This window comes from Pristiophorus japonicus, chromosome 8, assembly GCF_044704955.1.
Source record: "Pristiophorus japonicus isolate sPriJap1 chromosome 8, sPriJap1.hap1, whole genome shotgun sequence".
Lineage (NCBI taxonomy): Eukaryota > Metazoa > Chordata > Chondrichthyes > Pristiophoridae > Pristiophorus > Pristiophorus japonicus.
The window spans coordinates 240,316,222-240,340,003 of NC_091984.1; the positions used below are offsets into that span (position 1 = coordinate 240,316,222).

Below are 23,782 nucleotides of genomic sequence, written 5' to 3' on the forward strand. Positions count from 1 at the left end.
ATGGATTTATGAAGCGGAAGTCATGTTTGACAAATTTGCTAGAATTCTTTGAGGATGTAATGAACAGGGTGGATAAAGGAGAACCAGTGGATGTGGTGTATTTGGACTTCCAGAAGGCATTTGACAAGGTGCTACAAACAGTTACTGCACAAGATAAAAGTTCACGGGGTTGGGGGTAATATATTCGCATGGATAGAGGATTGGGTAACGAACAGAAAACAGAGAGTCGGGATAAATGGTTCATTCTCGGGTTGGCAATCAGTAACCAGTGGGGTGCCGCAGGGATCAGTGCTGGGACCCCAACTATTTACAATCTATATTAACGACTCGGAGGAAGGGACAGAGTGTAACGTAGCCAAGTTTGCCGGCGATACAAAGATGGGAGGAAAAGCAATGTGTGAGGAGGACACACAAAATCTGCAAAAGAACATAGACAGGCTAAGTGAGCGGGCAAAAATTTGGCAGATGGAGTATAATGTCGGAAAGTGTGAGGTCATGCACTTTGGTAGAAAAAAAAATCAAAGAGCAAGTTATTATTTAAATGGAGACAGATTGCAAAGTGCTGCAGTACAGCGGGACCTGGGGTACTTGTGCATGGAACACAAAAGGTTAGTATGCAGGTACAGCAAGTGATATCTTGGCCTTTATTGCAAAGGGGATGGAGTATAAAAGCAGAGAAGTCTTGCTACAGTTATACAGGAATACCTGGAATACTGCGTGCAGTTTTGGTTTCCATATTTACAAAAGGATATACTTGCTTTGGAGGCAGTTCAGAGAAGGTTCACAAGGTTGATTCCAGAGATGAGGGGGTTGACTTATGAGGAAAGGTTGAGTAGGTTGGACCTCTACTCATTGGAATTCAGAAGAATATGAGGTGATCTCATCGAAACGTATAAAATTATGAGGGGGCTTGACAAGGTGGATGCAGAGAGGATGTTTCCACTGATGGGGGAGACTCGAACTAGAGGGCATGATTTTAGAATAAGGGGCCGCCCATTTAAAACTGAGATGAGGAGAAATTTCTTCTGAGGGTTGTAAATCTGTGGAATTTGCTGCCTCAGAGAGCTGTGGAAGCTGGGACAGTTTCTTAAACGATAAGGGATTATGGAGAGCGGGCAGGAAGTGGACCTGAGTCCATGATTGGATCAGCCATGATCGTATTAAATGGTGGAGCAGGCTCGAGAAGCCGTATGGCCTTCTCCTGCTCCTATTTCTTATGTTCTTAAAAAAGCATATGGAATGCTTTCCTTTAATATCCGAGGCATACAATACAAGAGCAAGGAAGTTATGTTAGAACTGTCCACAACATTAGTTAGGCCACAGCTGGAGTACTGCGTGCAGTTCTGGTCACCACATTACAGGAAGGACGTGATTGCACTCGAGAGGGTACTGAAGACATTTACGAGGATGTTGCTAGGACTGGAAAACTTCAGCTATTAAGGAAAAATTGGATAGACTGGGGTTGTTTTACTTGGAACAGAGGAGGCAGAGGAGAGTTTTAATTGAGGTGTATAAAATTATGAGGGGCCTAGATAGAGTGCACAGGGAGGACCTATTTCCCTTAGCAGAGGGGTCAATAATCAGGGGGCATTGATTTTAAGTAGTTGGTAGAAGGATTAGTGGGGGGATGAGGAAACATTGCTTCCCCCAGAGGGTGATGGGGGTCTGGAACTCACTGCCTGAAAGGGTGGTTGAGGCAGAAACCCTCCACATTGTGCACTTAAAGAGCCCATACCTGCAGAGCTGTGAACCTAGTGCTGGAAGGTGGGATTAGGCTGGGTAACTCTTTTTCGACCGGCACAGACACAATGGATCGAATGGCCTCCTTCTGTGTCGTAATTTTCTATGATTCTATGACCTCCATCAGGTGCCCACTTAATCTCCTTTGTTGTAACAGAATCCCAGTTTCCCAGTTTCTCTGACCTATCTTGGAATCATAGAAATTTACAGCACGGATGAAAATATTTCCCCTCAAATCCCCTCTAAACCTCCCCCCAATACTTGTAATCTATGCCCCCTAGTTGTTGACAAGGTCCTTCCTATTCACTTTATCCAGGCCCCTCATAATTTTATACACCTCAATCAGGTTTCCCCTCAGCCTCCTCTGTTCCAAAGAAAACAAACCCAGCCTGTCCAATCTTCCTTCATAGCTAAAATTTTACAGTCCAGGCAACATCCTCGTAAATCTCCTCTGTACCCTCTTCAGTGCAATCACATCTTTCCTGTAATGCGCTGACCAAAACTGCATGCAGTACTCCAGTTTTGGCCCAACTAGTGTTTTATACAGTTCAGACATAACTCTCCTCATAACTAAATCCCTCATTCTCTGGTATCATCTTCTGCACCCTCTCCACATTACTGACATCATTCCTAAAGTAAGGCACCCAAATCTGGGACAATGTTCCACCTGCAGCATAACCAATTTATATAGGTTTATCATGATCTCATTTTCCATTTCTTTGTCTTGCAAATCCTTGTTTATTGATCCACAGCTGGCGACAGGAAGAGAACGCTGGTGTTATTGCGGTTGAGGTTATGGGCATTTATGAGCAAAATGCAAATCACAAAAGAGTACAGAGAGCAGGAGTGAGGCTGTGCTGTTGTAGAGGAATGGTGCAATGAACTTGCTCAAAGTCTACATTCACCACAAGGCTGTGAACACCCACTCGTAATGCAAAGCTGGACAAAGCATGCTTCCTGCACAACTTTGGAAAATGGCCATGCTCATTACTGGCCACATCTTACATGAGAAAGCATTCAAGTTCAACAAGACATTGAGGGGAAATCCAAACATCACATCCAGTCGAACCTAGTTTGCAGCAGTGCCGGCTGAATGCTGCATTGGTGATGCGATGTTTGCCACAGTCTTAACCTTCACTCTCATCTCTCGTCTCATTCACTGCAAGGCCCAGTCTAGTGCTCGGTCAATGTCAAGTTGTTCACCAATGGTTTCAATCTCACTTGGTGTTGCATCACTTCAGGAGCACAAACTTCTCGTGCAAGCCCCCCACCCCGCTCACTGCACTAACACATCCTGCAGGGACATAGGATCATTGAATCAAGCCTCGTCACTATCCTGTCGCTAAATTACAGCCCTGCACTCTAATGTTCCGATTCATTATTTACCCACATTTTCTTTTGTAAGTGCGATCCATAAAAATTCTTTTTTAAATCCTTCTACCTAAAACAAACAAACAGGGCTCCAGTATTATTGAATTATTGCCCACCAAGGGGATGTTTTGGTTGGATAGAGTCCAACTATAATATGGAGTTTAATTTGTTTCAACAGAGGGGGAAAGTAACCTGATTCTTTCAATGACCTCACCGTAGCATTCAAATAAATGGAAGTAGAGCGATGGGTCAGTAATTGTTGATTCATCTCTGAACACCCAGCTCTGTCTCTTGATTGTTATAATTTTATATGCTAGCATCTTTTACTAAAAGATACAAATCTCTGAGCAGAATGAAGGACAGTTTGTTCAGATTTCCCAGTGCATGCTGCATCTCAGTTTATTTGTCATTGAAGAAGAGGATGCTGAATTAGAATTTTAGCATCTTTTGACATGGATGGATTAAAATGGGCTTTGCTCATCCTCAACTATCATGTGAACGAGACGATCAAACGAGTGTGTTAGAAAGACAAGCCTGAAGGCTCTGTGCCTCAATGCGAGGAGTATTCAGAATAAGGTGGATGAATTAACTGCGCAGATAGCAGTTAACGGGTATGATGTAATTGGCATCATGGAGACATGGCTCTAGGGTGACCAAGGCTGGGAACTCAACATCCAGGGTTATTCAACATTTAGGAAGGATAGACAGAAAGGAAAAGGAGGCGGGGTGGCATTGCTGGTTAAAGAGGAAATGAATGCAATAGTAAGAAAGGACATTAGCTTGGATGATGTGAAATCGGTATGGGTGGAGCTACGGAATACCAAGGGGCAGAAAACGCTAGTGGGAGTTGTGTACAGACCACCAAACAGTAGTAGTAAGGTTGGGGACAGCATCAAACAAGAAATTAGGGATGCATGCAATAAAGGTACAGCAGTTATCATGGTGACTTTAATCTACATATTGATTGGGCTAACCAAACTGGTAGCAATGCAGTGGAGGAGGATTTCCTGGAGTGTATTAGGGATGGTTTTCTAGACCAATATGTCGAGGAACCAACCAGAGAGCTGGCCATCCAAGACTGGGTGATGTGTAATGAGAAAGGACTAATTAGCAATCTTGTTGTGCGAGATCCCTTGGGGAAGAGTGACCATAACATAGTAGAATTCTTTATTAGGATGGAGAGTGACACAGTTAATTCAGAAACTAGGGTCCTGAACTTAAGGAAAGGTAACTTCAATGGTTTGAGGCGTGAATTGGCTAGAATAGACTGGCAAATGATACTTAAAGGGTTGACGGTGGATAGACAATGGCAAACATTTAAAGATCACATGGATGAACTTCAACAATTGTACATCCCTGTCGAGAGTAAAAATAAAACTGGGAAGGTGGCTCAACCGTAGCTAACAAGGGAAATTAAGGATAGTGTTGAATCCAAGGAAGAGGCATATAAATTGGGCAGAAAAAGCAGCAAACCTGAGGACTGGGAGAAATTTAGAATTCAGCAGAGGAGGACAAATGGTTTAATTGAGGGGGAAAATAGAGTATGAGAGGAAGCTTGCCGGGAACATAAAAACTGACTGCAAAAGCTTCTATAGATATGTGAAGAGAAAAAGATTAGTGAAGACAAGCGTAGGTCCCTCGCAGTCAGAATCAGGTGAATTTATAATGGGGAACAAAGAAATGGCAGACCAATTGAACAAATACTTTGGTTCTGTCTTCACGAAGGAAGACACAAATAACCTTCCAGAAATACTAGGAGACCGAGGGTCTAGTGAGAAGGAGGAACTGAAGGATATCCTTATTAGGCGGGAAATTGTGTTAGGAAAATTGATGGGATTGAAGGCCGATAAATCCCCAGGGCCTGATAGTCTGCATCCCAGAGTACTTAAGGAAGTGGCCCTAGAAATCGTGGATGCATTGGTGACCATTTTTCAACAGTCTATCGACTCTGGATCAGTTTCTATGGACTGGAGGGTAGCTAATGTAACACCACTTTTTAAAAAGGGAGGGAGAGAGAAAGCGGGTAATTATAGACCAGTTAGTTTGACATCAGTTGTGTTGAAAATGTTGGAATCAATTATTAAGGATGAAATAGCAGTGCATTTGGAAAGCAGTGACAGGATCGGTCCAAGTCAGCATGGATTTATGAAGGGGAAATCATGCTTGACAAATCTTCTGGAATTTTTTGAGGATGTAACTAGTAGAGTGGACAAGGGAGAACCAGTGGATGTGGTGTATTTGGACTTTCAAAAGGCTTTTGACAAGGTCCCACACAAGAGATTGGTGGGCAAAATCAAAGCACATGGTATTGGAGGTAATATAATAACGTGGATAGAGAACTGGTTGGCAGACAGGAAGCAGAGAGTTGGAATAAACGGGTCCTTTTCAGAATGATAGGCAGTGACTAGTGGAGTGCCGCAGGGCTCAATGCTGGGACCCCAGCTCTTTACAATATACATCAGTGATTTGGATGAAGGAATTGAGTGTAATATCTCCATGTTTGCAGATGACACTAAACTGGGTGGCGGTGTGAGCTGTGAGGGGGACACTAAGAGGCTGCAGGGTGATTTGGACAAGTTAGGTGAGTGGGCAAATGCATGGCAGATGCAGTATAATGTGGATAAATGTGAGGTTATCCACTTTGGGGGTGATAACACGAAGACAGAATATTATCTGAATATGGCAGATTAGGAAAAGGGGAGTTGCAATGAGACCTGGGTGACATGGTACATCAGTCATTGAAAGTTGGCATGCAGGTACAGCAGGCGGTAAAGAAGGCAAATGGTATGTTGGCCTTTATAGCTAGGGGATTTGAGTATAGGAGCAGGGAGGTCTTACTGCAGTTGTACAGGGCCTTGGTGAGGCCACACCTTGAATATTGTGTACAGTTTTGGTCTCCTAACCTGAGGAAGGGCGTTCTTGCTATTGAGGGAGTGCAGCGAAGGTTCACCAGACTGATTCCCGGGATGGCAGGACTGACATATGAGGAGAGACTGGATCAACTGGGCCTTTAAACATTGGAGTTTAAAAGGATGAGAGGGGATCTTATAGAAACGTATAAGATTCTGATGGGACTGGACAGGTTAGATGCGGGTAGATTGTTCCCGATGTTGGGGAAGTCCAGAACCAGGGGACACAGTCTTAGGATAATGGGTAGGCCACTTAGGACTGAGATGAGGAGAAACTTCTTCACTCAGAGAGTTGTTAACCTGTGGAATTCCCTGCCGCAGAGAGTTGTTGATGCCAGTTCATTGGATATATTCAAGAGAGAGTTAGATATGGCCCTTACGGCTAAGGGAATCAAGGGGTATGGAGAGAAAGCAGGAAAGGGGTACTGAGGTGAATGATCAGCCATGATCTTATTGAATGGTGATGCAGGCTCGAAGGGCCGAATGGCCAACTCCACCTATTTTTTATGTTTCTGTGAGTATGTTCGTGAACCATTCTATACTGTCAACACAAGAAGACGATCAGTAATTAACCTTATTGCTGTAAAAAAAAAAATTTACCGTCAATTTTACTGTCTCGATTCTATTTGAATTTTTATTCCCAATTGATTTTCAGCTCCAGTAGCAATGTTATGAAATGATGGATGTCAAAGTTTAATTGTCTTGTATTTAATTCAGAGATTCTACCATGGGTCGGCACGAAAGGATCTCCTTTTGAATTTGTGTATTTGAGCTTTCCAGTGCATCATAGATGAATGAGATTATCTTTTGAAGGTGCAATAATTGTCTGCTTTCTATAATTTTCTTCTGTTTCTTTCTCTGCCGGGCTTATGGATGGCATATCTTAGTAAATTGTCGATTATGTTTGTTTGAACCTGCAGAAGTGTGCATTTAAGATGTTTATAGTCGTGGTAATATTGTATTAGTTTCAGGCAGGAGACCCTGGGTCCATCTATCCCACTTACTCACTGTATCCCCATGGTGCATTTCTAATGACCCCGAGTCCCATTTGTTGACAAGAACCCTCTTGTTTTGTATTGATACCTATTAAGGTTTCTTGTTCCTCCAGTCATGCTGGTTCCAGACTAAGTGGAGAAGTCATTAACCTTTAAAGACCATCAGATATTACAGGACATGGATAAAAATATATTCTGCAACATTTTTTGATCTTGGGACTAAAAATGAAAATGATGCTTTGTCACGTTTTGAGTTGCAGTTTTTCTTGTTAGCGGAATGTATAGTTTCATTTGATCTTCATTTATTGTGGCTTTATTGGCTTTTGATTTAAAAAATACTCCATAAAATATCGCAAGTGCTGAAAGCTGCTGATCAAAGAGTGAATGTACCATGGATCTGATCAGGAAGTGTGTGTTCCAAATTCATGCCAACCTCAATAGCAGAATGGGTTAACCCATTTTGTGATTATAGTTCAGCACAAGAAATGTACTGATGTTTTCTCGCACTTCAAGGAAAAACTTGCTAAAGAACATCAGGAAGAGATGTCATAGGTTTCACACATCTAGAAAACCTGTGTTAAGAATCTATGATTGATTCTGAAGATGAGGGTGTTGACTTATGAGGAAAGGTTGAGTAGGTTGGGCCTCTACTCATTGGAATTCAGAAGAATGAGAGGTGATCTTATCGAAACGTATAAGATTATGAGGGGGCTTGACAAGGTGGATGCAGAGAGGATGTTTCCACTGATAGGGGAGACTAGAACTAGGGGCATGATCTTAGAATAAGGGGCTGCCCATTTAAAACTGAGATGAGGAGGAATTTCTTCTGAGGGTTGTAAATCTGTGGAATTCACTGCCTCAGAGAGCTGTGGAAGCTGGGACATTGAATAAATTTAAGACAGAGATAGACAGTTTCTTAACCGATAAGGGAATAAGGGGTTATGGGGAGCGGGCAGGGAAGTGGAAGTCCATGATCAGATCAGCCATGATCATATTAAATGGCGGAGCAGGCTCGAGGGGCCGTATGGCCTACTCCTGCTCCTATTTCTTATGTTCTTATAACATATAAAATATGGAACAAGAAAGAGTTTTTCAGCCTCTTAAACACATTCCTTCCACAAACCATGTACTGTGTGTTCAATAAATAAATCCTGCATTTTTTGTAACTCGTTCCTTCCTCTCCTCAAGGCTCCTCAATTCTCCAGTAAATCACTCAATCCTCATTCTTCATATGTGAGCTAAACTGATGAGTATTGGCAAACAATTGAAGTAAGGGCAGCATCGGAGCCGAGCCAATCCTGGACAGTGATCAGGAGTGCAAGCATGGCTGTTTCCATGCTCCTCTTGAGTCAGATCTTGGCATCGGCAAAGAAGGAATATTTATTCAACACTTTTCTAAAATCAATTGATGTTTCGCCACTGCCTTTTGTGGGAGCATGTTCCACCGTGTACTGCTCTGGGGTGCGAGTGGGGCTTCTCCTCTCTGGTTTCTCTTCAGACTTGTATCATTGAGTTCTGTTGAAGTTAAATAACTTGTTGGTATCTATATTATTCACACATAGGGCACACTTACCTTGCTCATCTTCACTCCAGATCAGTTAGTATTATAGAATGATATTGTGCAGAAGAGGGCCATTCGGCCCTTCGTACCAGCTTTTTGAAAGATCTAAAACAGAACTCAAATTCTCCAACTGCCCTGGTCGGATTTGAACTCCCATTCTCTAGATTATCAGTCCAGGACTCTGTTTACTAATCCAATAAAATAACCATTACACTACCGTCCTGGCTAATAAAACTTTTCCTGCTCTCGTCCAAGGACTTCCAGCTCCAAGTACTGTTTGTTGCTCTTCTCTGAACTCTCAAATCTGTCAATTCCTTTTTAAAGATAGAATGCTCACAACTCTGCCCAATATTCTAAATGAAGCCTTACCAGTGAGTGATTAAAATCATCAATTGCCTTTGAGATGCTTACCAGTATTTGATCGACCTTTACTGATAACCTCTTCACATTGAGTCAATTTTATTCTTGTGCAGCTCTCTGTCAGCACCACTATTCACAAATAGTGTTACAGAGCAAATAGTCATTTTCTGGAATAATACTGAACCAGATACATTGTCAGAATTAATTTCTGTTTCATCTTTGACAGAAGTGATTGTTCTATAAAGAGAAAACTTGAAAATAATATTGGTCTGATCAAAGATTGATTTCTGAGGCGAGAGGAGAAATAGCTTGTAACCGGAACAGTGATAGCAATATTCTTCATTGCTGTACAGCACATTTAACATAGCAAGATATCTCAAGGCACTTCAGTGGAGGAAAGGGAGGGCAGGAGAGAGAACGGCGTTTGGAAGGTAAACTTGTCGGAATGGTTGGAGAGAGACGTTTTGAGCGTGCATTTGAAAGTTCAGAGATATAGCAAGGCAGGATGATTTAAAGAACAAGTGAACTTGCATTTATATGGAGCCTTTCATGGCCTCAGGATGTCCTGAAGTGCTTCACAACCAAAGAATTACTTTTGAAGTGCAGTCACTGTTGTTATTTAGGCAAACATGGCAGCAGATTTGCGCATAGCAAATTGATCTGTTTTTTGCTCGAGTTGGTTGAAGGATGAATGTTGGCCAGGACACTGGGAGAACTTGCCTGTTCTTCTTCAAATAGTGCCATGGGATCTTTAACATTACTGAACAGGCAGAACCTTGGTTTAATGTCTCATGTGGAAGAAGGCAACTCTGATGATGTAGCTCTCCCTCATTACTGCACTAGTGTCAGCTTAGTTTATAGAAACATAGAAAATAGATGCAGGAGTAGGCCATTCGGCCCTTTGAGCCTACACCACCATTCAATAAGATCATGGCGGATCATTCCCTCAGTACCCCTTTCCTGCTTTCTCTCCATACCCCTTGATCCCTTTAGCCATAAGGGCCATATCTAACTCCCTCTTGAATATATCGAATGAACTGGCATCAACAACTCTCTGTGGCAGGGAATTCCACAGGTTAACAACTCTCTGAGTGAAGAAGTTTCTCCTCATCTCAGTCTTAAATGGCCTACTCCTTATCCTAAGACTGTGTCCCCGGTTCTGGACTTCCACAACATTGGGAACATTCTTCCCACATCTAACCTGTCCAGTCCCGTCAGAATCTTATACGTTTCTATGAGATCCCCTCTCATCCTTCTAAACTTTGGTGAATAAAGGCCCAGTTGATCCAGTCTCTCCTCATATGACAGTCCAACCATCCCTGGAATTAGTCTGGTGAACCTTCGCTGCACTCCCTCAATAGCAAGAACATCCTTCCTCAGACTAGGAGACCAAAACTGAACACAATATTCCAGGTGAGGCCTCACTAAGGCCCTGTACAACTGCAGTAAGACCTCTCTGCTCCTATACTCAAATCCCCGAGCTATGAAAGCCAACATACCATTTGCCGCCTTCACCGCCTGCTGTACCTGCATGCCAACTTTCAATGACTGATGAACCATGACATCCAGGTCTCGTTGCACCTCCCCTTTTCCTAACCTGCCGCCATTCAGATAATCTTCCTTCGTGTTTTTGCCCTCAAAGTGGATAACCTCACATTTATCCACATTATACTGCATCTGCCATGCATTTTCCCACTCACCTAACCTGTCCAAGTCACCCTGCAGCCTCTTAGCGTCCCCGTCACAGCTCACACCGCCACCCAGTTTTAGTGTCATCTGCAAACTTGGAGATATTACACTCAATTCCTTCATCCAAATCGTTAATGTATATTGTAAAGAGCTGGGGTCTCAGCACTGAGCTAACTTGGATTCAAGTTGAATTAACTGCCTGTAGGTGAATGGAGCTTTGGAACCAGATTATTATTCAGCTGCTGTTGCTGTTACCTGAGCTATGAGGTGGGAGGCTCTGGAAAAAACTGAATCCTATGTCTGACTAACTCGCACCATTCCACACCCTCTCGGAAGCAAAATCCAAGTCCTTATGTGCACGAGTCTTGGAAGGAGGCTTCTGATTGGAGAGGAGAATTTCAGATTGCAGGGACTGAACAGTTTACAGAAGATTTGGTGTATGAGCATATTATATTGAGCTGTTATGAAGTGAATCTATGCACTTCAATTTAGTACCTTGCTTGTTTATGTAAGGCATTAATTCAGTGCCACTTTCAGCACAATGGACCATTTGTCCATTTCCCTCATATCTTAGAATTAATTTCGGTCACACAAGGATTTTAAATTTGGCCAAGCTAACTTGGATTCAAGTTGAATTAACTGCCTGTAGATGAATGGAGCTTTGGAACCAGATTATTATTCAGCTGCTGTTGCTGTTACCTGAGCTATGAGATGGGAGGCTCTGGAAAAAACTGAATCCTATGTCTGACTAACTCGCACCATTCCACACCCTCTCGGAAGCAAAATCAAAGTCCTTTACAGGAAAATGGAGGCTTGGAAATTTAACATTCAAGCTTGAAGTTGAGGAAGTGCATCTTTTGTGAATAAAAATTATTTGAGTATACTTTAAATGTTATGTTGACAGGAGGTTATCTAAGAATGTTACCAGGATTAGTTGAGAAGATACAACGGGCTTTTTTCACTGGAGATGAGAATATTAAAGGTTGATGGGGGTTTTCAAGATTATGAAGGGTTACGATGAGGTAAATAGCGATGGCTTGTTTGCATAGGTGGGTGAGATGGTAATGAGGGGCCACAAACATAAGTTCTTCATAAAAATATAATAGGGAGGGCAGAAAAAGTTTCTTTATCCAGAGGATGATTAGAATGAGGAATTCTCTGCCACAAATGATTGTTGAGACAAGAGTCCATGCATTCTTTTCAAAGGAAATGAGTCGTTGCTTGAGCAAGAGGAATATTAAAGTGAATGGAGAGAGAGCAGGAGGGTGGGATATGGAAAAAGTGTATGGAGAGCGAGCAGGGAAATAAGATTAGATCAGATGGTCAAGTAGAAGAATAATGATGGGCCAAATAACCTGTTTCTGTGCTGGGATATTCCATTGTTATAATTGGTTTAAATTGTAGTATCAAAATCCCTATTTTGGAGATTTTCAATACGGCAACCAAATTAATGCTGGGCTGGAATTGAAAGGCGATCTGTGAAACTGTTGCTATAAGACTATAAACAGGAGATTATTTTTATTCCAGTTGTGAAAAGGCCCCATAAGTAATATTATGTTGAAGATTTCTCAACATGAATACTGTGAATGCACACTGTGTGAAGCTCTGATGCTAGAAAATGGCTGACTACACTGATAGTGTTTGAAGTGGGTTGAGTGAGTGATTTATTTTTACAATGCAAACCCAGGTCCTGATCAGTCAAGTGCATCTCGACTCACGAGATCAGTGTGAGCAGCTTACACATGAGCTGGCCACGGGTGTAATGTGGCTTGGATTAGCATTTAATGGTATCGGCAGCTCATCTTCACGATAGAGTATGGCCACAGCCAGCTGCCACAGTTCCCAATCCATTTTAAAAAATCATTCCATGTGGGTGTCGCTGGCAAGGCAGCATTTATTGCAGATATTCTAGATTTATTTATTAACTGAGTTTAAATTCCCCAGCTGCCATGGTGGGATTTGAACGCGTGTCTCCGAATCATTAGTCCAGGCCTTGGGATTACTGGTCCAATAACATCACCACTGTGCTCCCAATCCCGTGTGGGAGGCTTGTTGTTAGAATGATGCTGGTTGGGTTAACCATTGTTGGGCTGGTGCTCAATTTCCCTTTTGCTTACACTTGTGATGAGACATTTATTATTTTGAATTACTGCACTCAAAATTCTCTGAAATTTGAGCTGGACAATTCGACTGAATTGCAGACCTGGTGAGAGATGAATGAGACCGGTCATTGTGGTGGAGCCCTTAACAGACCGTAATGCTGATGAAGTCACTGAGATATGTTGATAGTCTGGAAGAATGAAGGACATTTCATCCTCCAATTTGTACTTTAATACCTCACAGTGATTCATAATTCATACGCAGTGAATGAAACAATCTGTGATGCATGCAGCTACAGGAAAAATGGCATTCTCCTGAAAATGCATCGGAATGAATTGTTCTTGTTTTCTCTGTGCCACATCACCATCAGATACCTGTGAAGGTCCAGGAAAGTGAGCATTAAAAAACATTGTTTGTCTGTGCATACATTTTGAAAGTGCTATTTGCAGCCTGATGACATCTTTACCCTGAACCCATTACATGGTTTAAAAATACGTAACTCCTACTGTTGGTTGGTAGTTATACGAGCTTTAATTATTCAGATGCAGAATTTCCCCTCATTCTTCATCCAGCTTGGTTCTCGTTTTAAAAATACAGAAAATGCTGTGAACACTCAGCAGGTCAGGCAGCATCTGTGGAGAGAGAGAAACCGAGTTAACGTTTCAGGTCAATGACCCTTCGTCAGAATTGGTAAAGGTACATTGGCCTGAAACGTTAACTCTGTCTCTCTCTCTCTCTCCACATTTGCTGCCTGACCTGCTGAGTTTATAGCATTTTCTGTTTTTATTTCAGATTTCCAACATCCGCAGTATTTTGCTTTTGTCTTCATTTTGTTTAGTTAAGTAGCCCCTTGGTAGTGAGAGCAAATAAACAGCTTGGCTAAGTAAGTTGGGTAGCTGTGAATAGGATCTTCAGTGAGGATCAGTGAAAGAGGAACTTTGAAGTGAAGAAAAAGGGGTTGGGAGAAGTTTGAGCAGAGGTCAGTAGGGCCATTGTCAGAGGGGAGAATGGGAAAACCTGAATAAGAACCAATCTAGATTTAAAAGCTGCATATTAAAAGCAATAAATTATCAAAATCAAACTGTTCAGCAAGGGCAGGGGCTGGTAGATAAGAGTTGAAGTGTGGACACTGGTACAGCCGGCAAATCTGTGGAATGTAAGAATATGACCACACGGAATGTGAGCAAGAAAGAGAATATAAAGGTACAGACTGCACAGTGGGACCGACAGACATATAACCATGGTATAGGAGCTTACACTGGTCGGGTGAGCTTTACGCACTGGTCAGGGGAGGTTCGCGCGCTGGTCAGGGGAGGTTCGCGCGCTGGTCAGGGGAGGTTCGCGCGCTGGTCAGGGGAGGTTCGCGCACTGGGTTCGCGCGCTGGTCAGGGGGAGGTTCGCGCGCTGGTCAGGGGGAGGTTCGCACACTGGTCAGGGGGAGGTTCGCGCACTGGTCAGGGGAGGTTCGCGCACTGGGTTCGCGCGCTGGTCAGGGGGAGGTTCGCACACTGGTCAGGGGAGGTTCGCGCACTGGGTTCGCGCGCTGGTCAGGGGGAGGTTCGCGCGCTGGTCAGGGGGAGGTTCGCACACTGGTCAGGGGAGGTTCGCGCACTGGGTTCGCGCGCTGGTCAGGGGAGGTTTGCACACTGGGTTCGCACACTGGTCAGGGGGAGGTTCGCACACTGGTCAGGGGAGGTTTGCGCACTGGGTTCGCACACTGGTCAGGGGGAGGTTCGCACACTGGTCAGGGGAGGTTTGCGCACTGGGTTCGCACACTGGTCAGGGGGAGGTTCGCGCACTGGTCAGGGGAGGTTCGCACACTGGTCAGGGGAGGTTTGCGCACTGGGTTCGCGCACTGGTCAGGGGGAGGTTCGCGCACTGGTCAGGGGAAGGTTCGCGCACTGGTCAGGGGAAGTTCGCGCACTGGGTTCGCGCGCTGGTCAGGGGAGGTTCGCGCACTGGTCAGGGGAGGTTCGCGCACTGGGTTCACACACTGGTCAGAGGGAGGTTCGCGTACTGGTATGGGGAGGTAAGATAGAATATGAGGTTAATATAGCAGGGAGTAATGAAAGAAATGTCAAGCACTTCTATAAATATATTCACACCAAAATGATGAAATAGAAATTGGCAGGATCTTTGAAAGGTCCCAAAACAAATCTCCTAAAGGAATTCTTTTCTGTATTGACGGAGGAGCAGGGTTCCTCCCAGGCCGCCTAGTCTGCTTCATGGGGCGATAATAGTAATTAATATTGGGTGCAATAAAGAGAGAAGATGCTGGAAACAGGCAGCACCTGTGGAGAGCAGTCGGTGAAGTTCACGGTCGATGACCTTTGTCAGAGCCCATCCTGCTGAGTGTTCCTGCAGTTTCTCTCTCTCTCTCTGGTTTCCAGTTGCTGCAGTATTTAGCTTTGTGTAATAATGGGTGGAATGGGCTGTCCTCATTGCTGTGCTGACAGGAGTTGTAGCTACCCATAGTCCCAAAGAGTAGGGGGAGCATCACAGCTCTGGAAAGGAAAATGTACCGGCTTTAGGTCAGGAGTTTGTTCCTGAAGTAGTGAAAGATCTGGGCAAATTGCTAGGATGGGCGCTCTGCTCAGAAATGAGCTGAAATCTGAAAAGAATACATTTTTAACAATTACCAAAGCCCCAGTATTACCATTTGTTCCAGCGCTGATGACAAGGCATGCATATAAAATATTTTGGTCTAGCTCAAGTTAAGTTAAAGACCCATGTTTTGTGCCAAGCTTTCAGTCAACCCCTTTCTTTGGCTTGCCGTTAGTTTCTCCCTTCCTCCAGTGAAGTACCTTGGGACCTTTTCTTAGGGTCGAGGTGCTATAAAATGGAAGCAATTGGTTTGGGTTGTTTCTAATTGCAGTCGTTATGGTTTGAGTTTGGCTTGTAGTAGTTCAAGTTGCACTAGTAGTAGTTCAAGTTGTGCTGGTAATAATTCTAGTTGCACTAGTAATAATTCTCGTTGTACTAGCAGTATATCTTGTTGCAGAGATGATGAAGGGTCGCTGTGGCTTCTCGCCATGATTTGGGCCTGTGACTGCAATGTTTGCACCTACAGCCTGTACTTTATCTGTGATTACAGTGCAGTGATATTGATGTTCACTGGCATTTGAACTTTAGATGCCGCTCAAATTTAAATACAAGTTTTGCATTATTGGATGGTTTACAACTTGAGGCAAGATATTGTGGCTGTTGTTTTTTTGCGCACACGTTGTGCAGCAGTGAGTCCCTGGAGGCCTAGTTTTGCAGCTTTTTGGGATGCTCTGACTTCTGAAGGAGTTTCATATTTCAGACCAGAAATCTGGAGCATTGCAGTGTATCTTCGTCCCTCGATTGTAATCACATTTTCTACAATTGTTGGCCATATTGCGTCGACGGCAGACGGCCGTGTGTGACTGTTGCTGCTCGGGCAATGCGCTTTCCTCAGATTCTGAGATTGCAGCTATCATTGAATAATCGGGTAACGAACGCAATTTCTCGAAATGTACCGTCACTAATTTATGCAGCAATGTTGTAAGTATGCAACCTTTAAAAATCAAAACTATTTTGACGGAATGAAATCCAATAATTTTCTGTGTTTTTTAAAAATATAAATATGCTTTGGAAAGACCCCTCGACTTAAAACCCACTAATCGCAGCATGGCTGACCAGTGGGCTTGGAGTTTAAATCCTAGCCGTTTACTGCTGAAAGTAAGGGGAGTGATGAGTGCTCAAATGCAGCAGTGAAGCCAATATGCCGTTCCATAGATTGGTAGAGCGGGAGATTATATTTCTCTCAAACAAGCTCCTCGTGTAGCTGGTCTCTTGGGGATTGTCTGAGCACAGGGTTTCCACACTGGGAGAGAAGGAACCATCTCTAGATGAATCACCAAAAGTCGCTTTTAACTCATCCATTTAGCTGCTAACTGAAGCGTGAAATAGAATGGATAAAGTAATAAAACTGCTGGGCCCAGAGGAGCGGGAAAGTACAAGTAAAGCGGATACATTTTGTGGCATCTAATTTTTTAGAAATTCAGCTGAAATATGTGAATTCTGGACAATTTTGATAACTAATTTTGACAATTACCTCCAGATTGTAAAGTGTTTAGTAATTTTAAGAAGTCTATGTTATGGGTTGTTATTTTACTAGCAAGATGGGAGATGCTGTACCATCAGAATGGTCGAGTGCTTCTCTCTTGCTGTCAGTCATGCATTATCCTCCTGTTACCGTTAAATGTTTCCCCTCAGAACTCCAACTAAAGTGCATCAAAGCAAATCACTTTCAACCTGCCTGTAATTTGCACAAGCTGTCTGTTAAGATGTCAGAATAACCAATGAAGCACAAAAGGTATATGCACCTTGGCAGCAAAAACAGATTCATTCTGCAAGGTGGAACATTTCGAGAGAAATGACATCGCAGCAACTACAGCCCAACACAGAGTTTTCAGCATTAGCGGTTATCCAAAACACTGTGATTAGCTGTGTTAACCCATGGCCTAGTGCCCAGGGATTAGACGAATGGAGTGAAGGGGCTGGGGGTAAGATCCTGCTTTGTGAATTCTAGCCAATGGATCACAAAGGAAATTGAGGTGGGTGGTTATAATGCAACCTATAGAATGAAGTACATTATAAATATTTGCTTGGAGTAGTGTTTAACAATCAACTGTTCCTTCCTTCTCTCTTCAGGTTTACTTAATGAATCACAAGCTCTGAGGGTTTGCTGGGATCATTTTTTAAACTGTGAAGGGACTTTCCACAAGACAAAATGCTTATAAAGGAATACCACATCCCCCTTCCCATGAGTGTCGAGGAGTATCGTATCGCACAACTCTACATGATTCAGGTATGATTTACGCTGGTCAGAGACTGTAACTGGCTTAGAATTAGACAAGGCCACCAATTGGAAAAGGTTCTGACTTCTGCTGACCCAGAACTGGTTCTGATGCGCACGGCAAGGTGAACGTTTCCCAGCATGACGTTTGCAAGAAAAGTGATCCCTAGCTCCAGATGTGTCACAGCGCCTGTCTTGTCCTGCAGAGCAGAAAATGACCGTTGAAATATGATTTAAACTGTATCTGCATGTTGTAAAATAAGTCCATTTTCTGAATGTAAGCTTTGTAAAATAGCTGGTTTGAACCAGAAGTGACGATGAAGCTGACTAATGAAGCAGATATTTTTAAAATATTCTAAAGCAGTTCGACAGTCAGTGAAGGTGTTGTTCCACTGTAGGTTGCTCTTGCAGATTAAAGGACAAATATTTGCATAGGGCTATGAGTAAGCTAGGATCCTATTTATATACCTTATGCTACCAAAGCCAAGGAGCGTGTTGTGTCGAATGTAAATTATTTTCAAACATTCTGTATATAGATGACATTACATGATTTGCATAATTTATTTTTAAAAATTTGACTACATTTTTTATCATAAAAAATTTTATATTAATTTTGATATTTAATATCCTGATGACAGCTTTTCTATGTTTGACTTTCATTTGCTTAAAATCCAATAAACCTGGACACTGAATATCCTGTGTGCAGTGTTTGTGCACCAAGATTAATTCTACTTTTCCACATTTTCATTGAACATTATTGAAATACATTAAATCAGCTTCTCAAATGTCAGATATAATTACACCATATGGTTTTCTAGTCTTCAAATTAGACCATCAGAGATGATGCATAGTTGGGCACCTGCTCTATAACATTGAATAGTGCTCCATGTTAGTCACTTTATGCAGAATGGTGGCATTGGGCTCCAAAGCTGGGGATGGTAGTTTGAGCCTTTGCTGCGAGGACACTCTGATTCGAGACTGGCCAGGTGCTGGGCAAAGGCGAGGCATGTCCCCGGAGCAGGGGGAGGGGAAATCTTTCGGTGGTGCCTTTGCAGTGGGCTGTTGTTGAGGGTCTTCTCACAACCCCCAAACTCCATCCCACTTTTACCTGCCGAGACTTGGGTAAGGGTCTGTGAAATCCGTTTGTAGCACAGAGACTGCACTGGTCCAAGCGTCAAACAATTTGACTATTCTCTCCTCATCAGTATATAGCCTCTAAAGACTTCACCCTTGCTCACATGTTGACCATTGGTATACCTTTTGATTCCATCCATACTCCATTCCTTCACATCATTTACAGAAATAGACCATTAGATCCATCACGTCTGTGCTGGTGTTTTTCTCCACATGAGCACATTTACCCCACTCTCCTGCTCGCTCCCATACCCTTCAATATCCCCCAGTCTAACCCCACTCTCTTCACTCCCCATACCCTTCAATGTCCCCCAGTCTAACCCCACTCTCCTGCTCGCTCCCATACCCTTCAATATCCCCCAGTCTAACCCCACTCTCTTCACTCCCCATACCCTTCAATGTCCCCCAGTCTAACCCCACTCTCTTCATTCCCCATACCCTTCAATATCCCCCAGTCTAACCCCACTCTCCTCACTCCCCATATCCTTCAATATCCCCCAGTCTAACCCCACTCTCCTCACTCCCCATACCCTTCAATATCCCCCAGTCTATCCCCACTCTCCTCACTCCCCATACCCTTCAATATCCCCCTGTCTAACCCCACTCTCCTCACTCCCCATACCCTTCAATATCCCCCAGTCTAACCCCACTCTCCTCACTCCCCATATCCTTCAATATCCCCCAGTCTAACCCCACTCTCCTGCTCGCTCCCATACCCTTCAATATCCCCCAGTCTATCCCCACTCTCCTCACTCCCCATATCCTTCAATATCCCCCAGTCTAACCCCACTCTCCTGCTCGCTCCCATACCCTTCAATATCCCCCAGTCTATCCCCACTCTCCTCACTCCCTATACCCTTCAATATCCCCCAGTCTAACCCCACTCTCTTCACTCCCCATACCCTTCAATATCCCCCTGTCTAATCCCACTGTCCTTCTGTTCCCCATACCTTTTAGTATCTTACTTAGCCTAATCCTCCTGCCCAAATTGCTCCCATACTCTTTAATATTCTTCTTTTTCAAGCAACAATCTAATTTTCATTGAAAAGAATGTCTGGTCTCTGCTCCAGCAGAGAATTCCACAAGGTAGCTACCCCCTGCAAACAAAAAAATAACAGCCACTGAACTCGGCTGCATTAGATTGTATAAATTCCTTAATCGAAATAAACTGGAAGTTCAAAATACTAACACAGACTAAATGAACTCTCAAAGGCCCTCTTTGGACCCTCATCCATGCTTTTCTTCCTTCCAGACTCGACTATTCTCCTGGCCAGTCTCCCACCTTACACCATCCATAAACCTCAGCTCATCCAGAGTTCTGCTGCCTGTATCCTAAGTTGCACCAAGTCCTGCTCGCCCATCACCCCAGTGTTTACTGTCCTACATTGGCTTCCAGACCACCAACACCTCAGTTCTAAAATGCTCATCCTCCTGTTCAAACAGTACTGTGGCCTCGCTCCTCCTTATCTCTGTAACTTCCTCCAGCCCTGCCACTTACCGAGATCTCTGCATTCCGTCAATTCTGGCCGCCTGCACAATCCCGATTTTCATCACTCCACCATGCCTTCAGCTGCTGAAACTCGGGAATTCCCCCTCTTCCTCCTTTAAGACACTCCTTAAAACTTACCTCTTTGACTAAGCTTTTTCCCACTTGTCCCAATATCCCCTCATGTGGCTCGGTATCAAATATTGTTTGATAATCGCTCCTGTGAAGCGCCTTGGGACATTTTACTATGTTAAAGGTGCTATATAAATGCAAGTTGTTTTTGCACTTCGTATAATCTTCTTAAAGCACTGTGTTATTTAATATATTTTTTCTTCCTGTAAATCAGTTCTAAATTCCATGATAATTAAGTCCTTTACCCAAGCAAATGTAGAATGAATAAAGGTTTCCTTGAAGGCATAATTGTTCAGCTTTTCGCCTTGTATTACTATCTTCTGATTGATATTTCAAATCAGTATATCGGGTAGATTTGAACTGGAGGGCATGAGATCTTCAGCTTTGTTTTGGAATGGAGAAGGCTTGTTTCAAGTATTAGTCTGAGTGTTTCACTTCACTCTCGCAGAAGCTGAGGAAGGAGAGTTGGTGTTTGATGTAGGTGAACAGGGGGCAAGGGGGGGTGGAAGATGGGGGGGGGTGGGGAGATATCAGTAAACGGGGGGCAAGTTGGGTGGAAGGGATGCCGGGGGGGTGGGGGGGAATTATAAGTAAATGGGGGGATGGAAGGGATGAGGAGAAGCATGAAAAGCCTAAAATGTTTCAAGGACCCCCTCAAAGCCTCCCTGATAAAGTGCAACATCCCCACCGACACCTGGGAGTCCCTGGCCAAAGCCCGCCCTAAGTGGAGGAAATGCTTCCAGGAGGGTGCTGAGCACCTCGAGTCTCGTCGCCGAGTGCATGCAGAAAACAAGCGCAGGCAGCAGAAAGAGCGTGCGGCAAACCTGTCCCACCCTCCCCTTCCCTCAAAGGCTATCTGTCCCACCTGTGACAGGGACTGCAGTTCTCACATTGGACTGTTCAGCCACCTAAGGACTCATTTTAAGAGTGGAAGCAAGTCTGCCTCCAATTCCGAGGGACTGCCTTTGATATGATATTGTCCATCCCTAACCACCCTTGAGTGGCTTGCTAGGCCATTTCAGAGGGCTTTTAAGAGACAACCACATTGCTGTGGGTCTGGAGTCACATATAGGCCAGACCGGGTAAGGACATGAGTGAACCAGATGGGTCTTTGCAACAATCCGGTAGTTTCATGGCCACCATTACTGATACTGGCTTTTTAAAAATTCCAGATTTATTTAATTGAATTTAAATTCCCCAGTTGCCGTGGTGAGAATTGAACTCATGTCTCTGGATCATTAGTCCAGGTCTCTGGATTACTAGTCCAGTAACATAACCACTATGCTACCGTACTCTATTAATCATGATTAAAGTTAGTGTCTATTGCATTCAGAACAATGTGGTGTTAAAATGTTAAGATTAATTCCTGTTGAATGTTAAAAAATTACAATTACTTGAAACTACTTTGGTTGTGTACTAAATTTTTTATTAAGCTGAAATCCAATTGAATACTTTTTCTGTTATTTTAGTACGAGTTAGACTGTATTGTAATAGATATTTGGGAATACGGGTTAGGAGCCTGTAGTTCAGTAGCGTGGTGCTGATGACATCTATGAACATCAGCAAGTCTTTCAAATGATACTCATTCATTTATTGCCAGCTGTTTCTGTTCTGTGCAATATAAACTGACTGGTAATTTGGAGAAAGGAGCATTTGCGCCCCTGCTGTTTAAACACAGTGTGTTGCACATGATTGCCAGGCTGACCCAGCAATGATGTCAACAGAAGTGTAATAAAACCTATTAGATGTTAAAGCTGAAGGTATACGCAGATAGTTTTGGCAGCGATAGTCAATGCGAAACATCTATAACCGTTGGCACAAACTAGGCGATATCCAGACACGACTGAATCCTGTTGACAAAATTTAAAATGAAATGGCCTGAGAGACAGTGCAGGAAGTGCTGAGACAATTGGACTTGGCTATAGTCCTACTGCAGGAAACCTGTAAAACCTCAACATTCTCTTAGAATATAAACCTACATCCTCCTTTATTTCAAAGTGTTCCTCCTAATTGTCCGCTGTAGAGAGAAAATAGCCCCAAAAATATAAAGGGCAGGTTGCATAGACTAAATGTAGGGGAACATTGTCTGTGGTGGACCAAAGAGAGAGTCTGTGCAAAAGTACTTCCATGTGGCTTTATGTGGGTCGTATAACTTAATAAAAATCTTTGATGTGTCAGAAGAATGCTATGTTTTCGTTGCTTTGCTGCATCTATAAAGAGCACCCCCGCCTGTACCCTGGTCACACCCCCGCCTGTACCCTGGTCACACCCCCAGCCTGTACCCTGGTCACACCCCCCGCCTGTACCCTGGTCGCACCCCCCGCCTGTACCCTGGTCGCACCCCCCGCCTGTACCCTGGTCACCCCCCCCGCCTGTACCCTGGTCACCCCCCCCCGCCTGTACCCTGGTCACCCCCCCCCGCCTGTACCCTGGTCACCCCCCCCGCCTGTACCCTGGTCACACCCTCCGCCTGTACCCTGGTCACACCCCCGCCTGTACCCTGGTCTGTACCCTGGTCGCACCCCCCGCCTGTACCCTGGTCGCACCCCCAGCCTGTAACGCGGTAGCACCCCCCGCCTGTACCGCGGTCACACCTGTCTGGTCTGGATTTGAAGCCAGGTTGCAGCGACTCTGTCACTGCATCACCTAGATCCTTGTCGATGGTTGCTGATTAAAGCCATTGATTGGATTGCCAGGGCTGGTCTCAATCCTCCACCTAATTCTATATGTAAATGCTGCAGAATTATGTAAACAAAAGGTAAATGATGACAGAGGGATATGATTTGTATCCTGCTAGTAGGCTCACCCGATCCACAAGTAGCGAAGTTACAAGTGAGTACTGATGATTGGATCCCATGACTCCTTGTTATTAGGTAGGTAATTAAAATAACATTGTGGAGCAATCCAGTTAGTCCCACTTCCCCGCTCTTTCCCCATATCCTTGCAATGTTTTCTCCCAAGTATTTATCCAGTTCCCTTTTGAAGGTTACTATTGAATCTGTATCCACCACCCCATCTAAACCCTAACCACTCGTTGCGTAAAAAAGTTTTCCTCATGTTGCCTTTTTTTTTTGCCGATCATCTTAAATCTGAGCCCTCTCGTTGTCGACTCTTCAGCCGTTGGAAACAGTTTCTCTTTATTTACTCTATCCAAACCCTTCGAGATTTTAAACACATCCCATCAATGCACTAAAAAAGAAAAGCAGCAAATGACATTTTTTTTTCATGGGATGTGGAACTCATACAGCAGACTCTGGAGAATTTTGTCCGCTCTGTCAACCGGGAGCCAACGTATGTCAGCGAGCACAGGAGTGGAGGAAGTGCATCCGGGAGGGCGCTGAGCACCTCGAGTCTCGTCGCCGAGAGCATGCAGAAAGCAAGCGCAGGCAGCGGAAGGAGCGTGCGGCAAACCTGTCCCACCCTCCCCTTCCCTCAACCACTGTCTGTCCCACCTGTGATAGAGACTGTGGTTCTCGTATTGGA

At 43.9% G+C, this 23,782-nt stretch overlaps 1 protein-coding gene across 5 annotated transcripts in view; it reads left to right on the forward strand.

The window, feature by feature from the left end:
* Positions 1-23,782, forward strand: part of LOC139269087 (membrane-associated phosphatidylinositol transfer protein 2) — a 349,880-nt gene that overhangs the window by 138,053 nt on the left and 188,045 nt on the right. For all 5 annotated transcript variants that reach the window (XM_070888156.1, XM_070888159.1, XM_070888158.1 and 2 more), the window contains exon 2: positions 17,403-17,559. In XM_070888156.1, coding sequence (XP_070744257.1) covers positions 17,482-17,559 — 78 coding nt within the window. In that variant the 5' untranslated portion in view covers positions 17,403-17,481. The remainder of the gene's footprint in view (positions 1-17,402; positions 17,560-23,782) is intronic.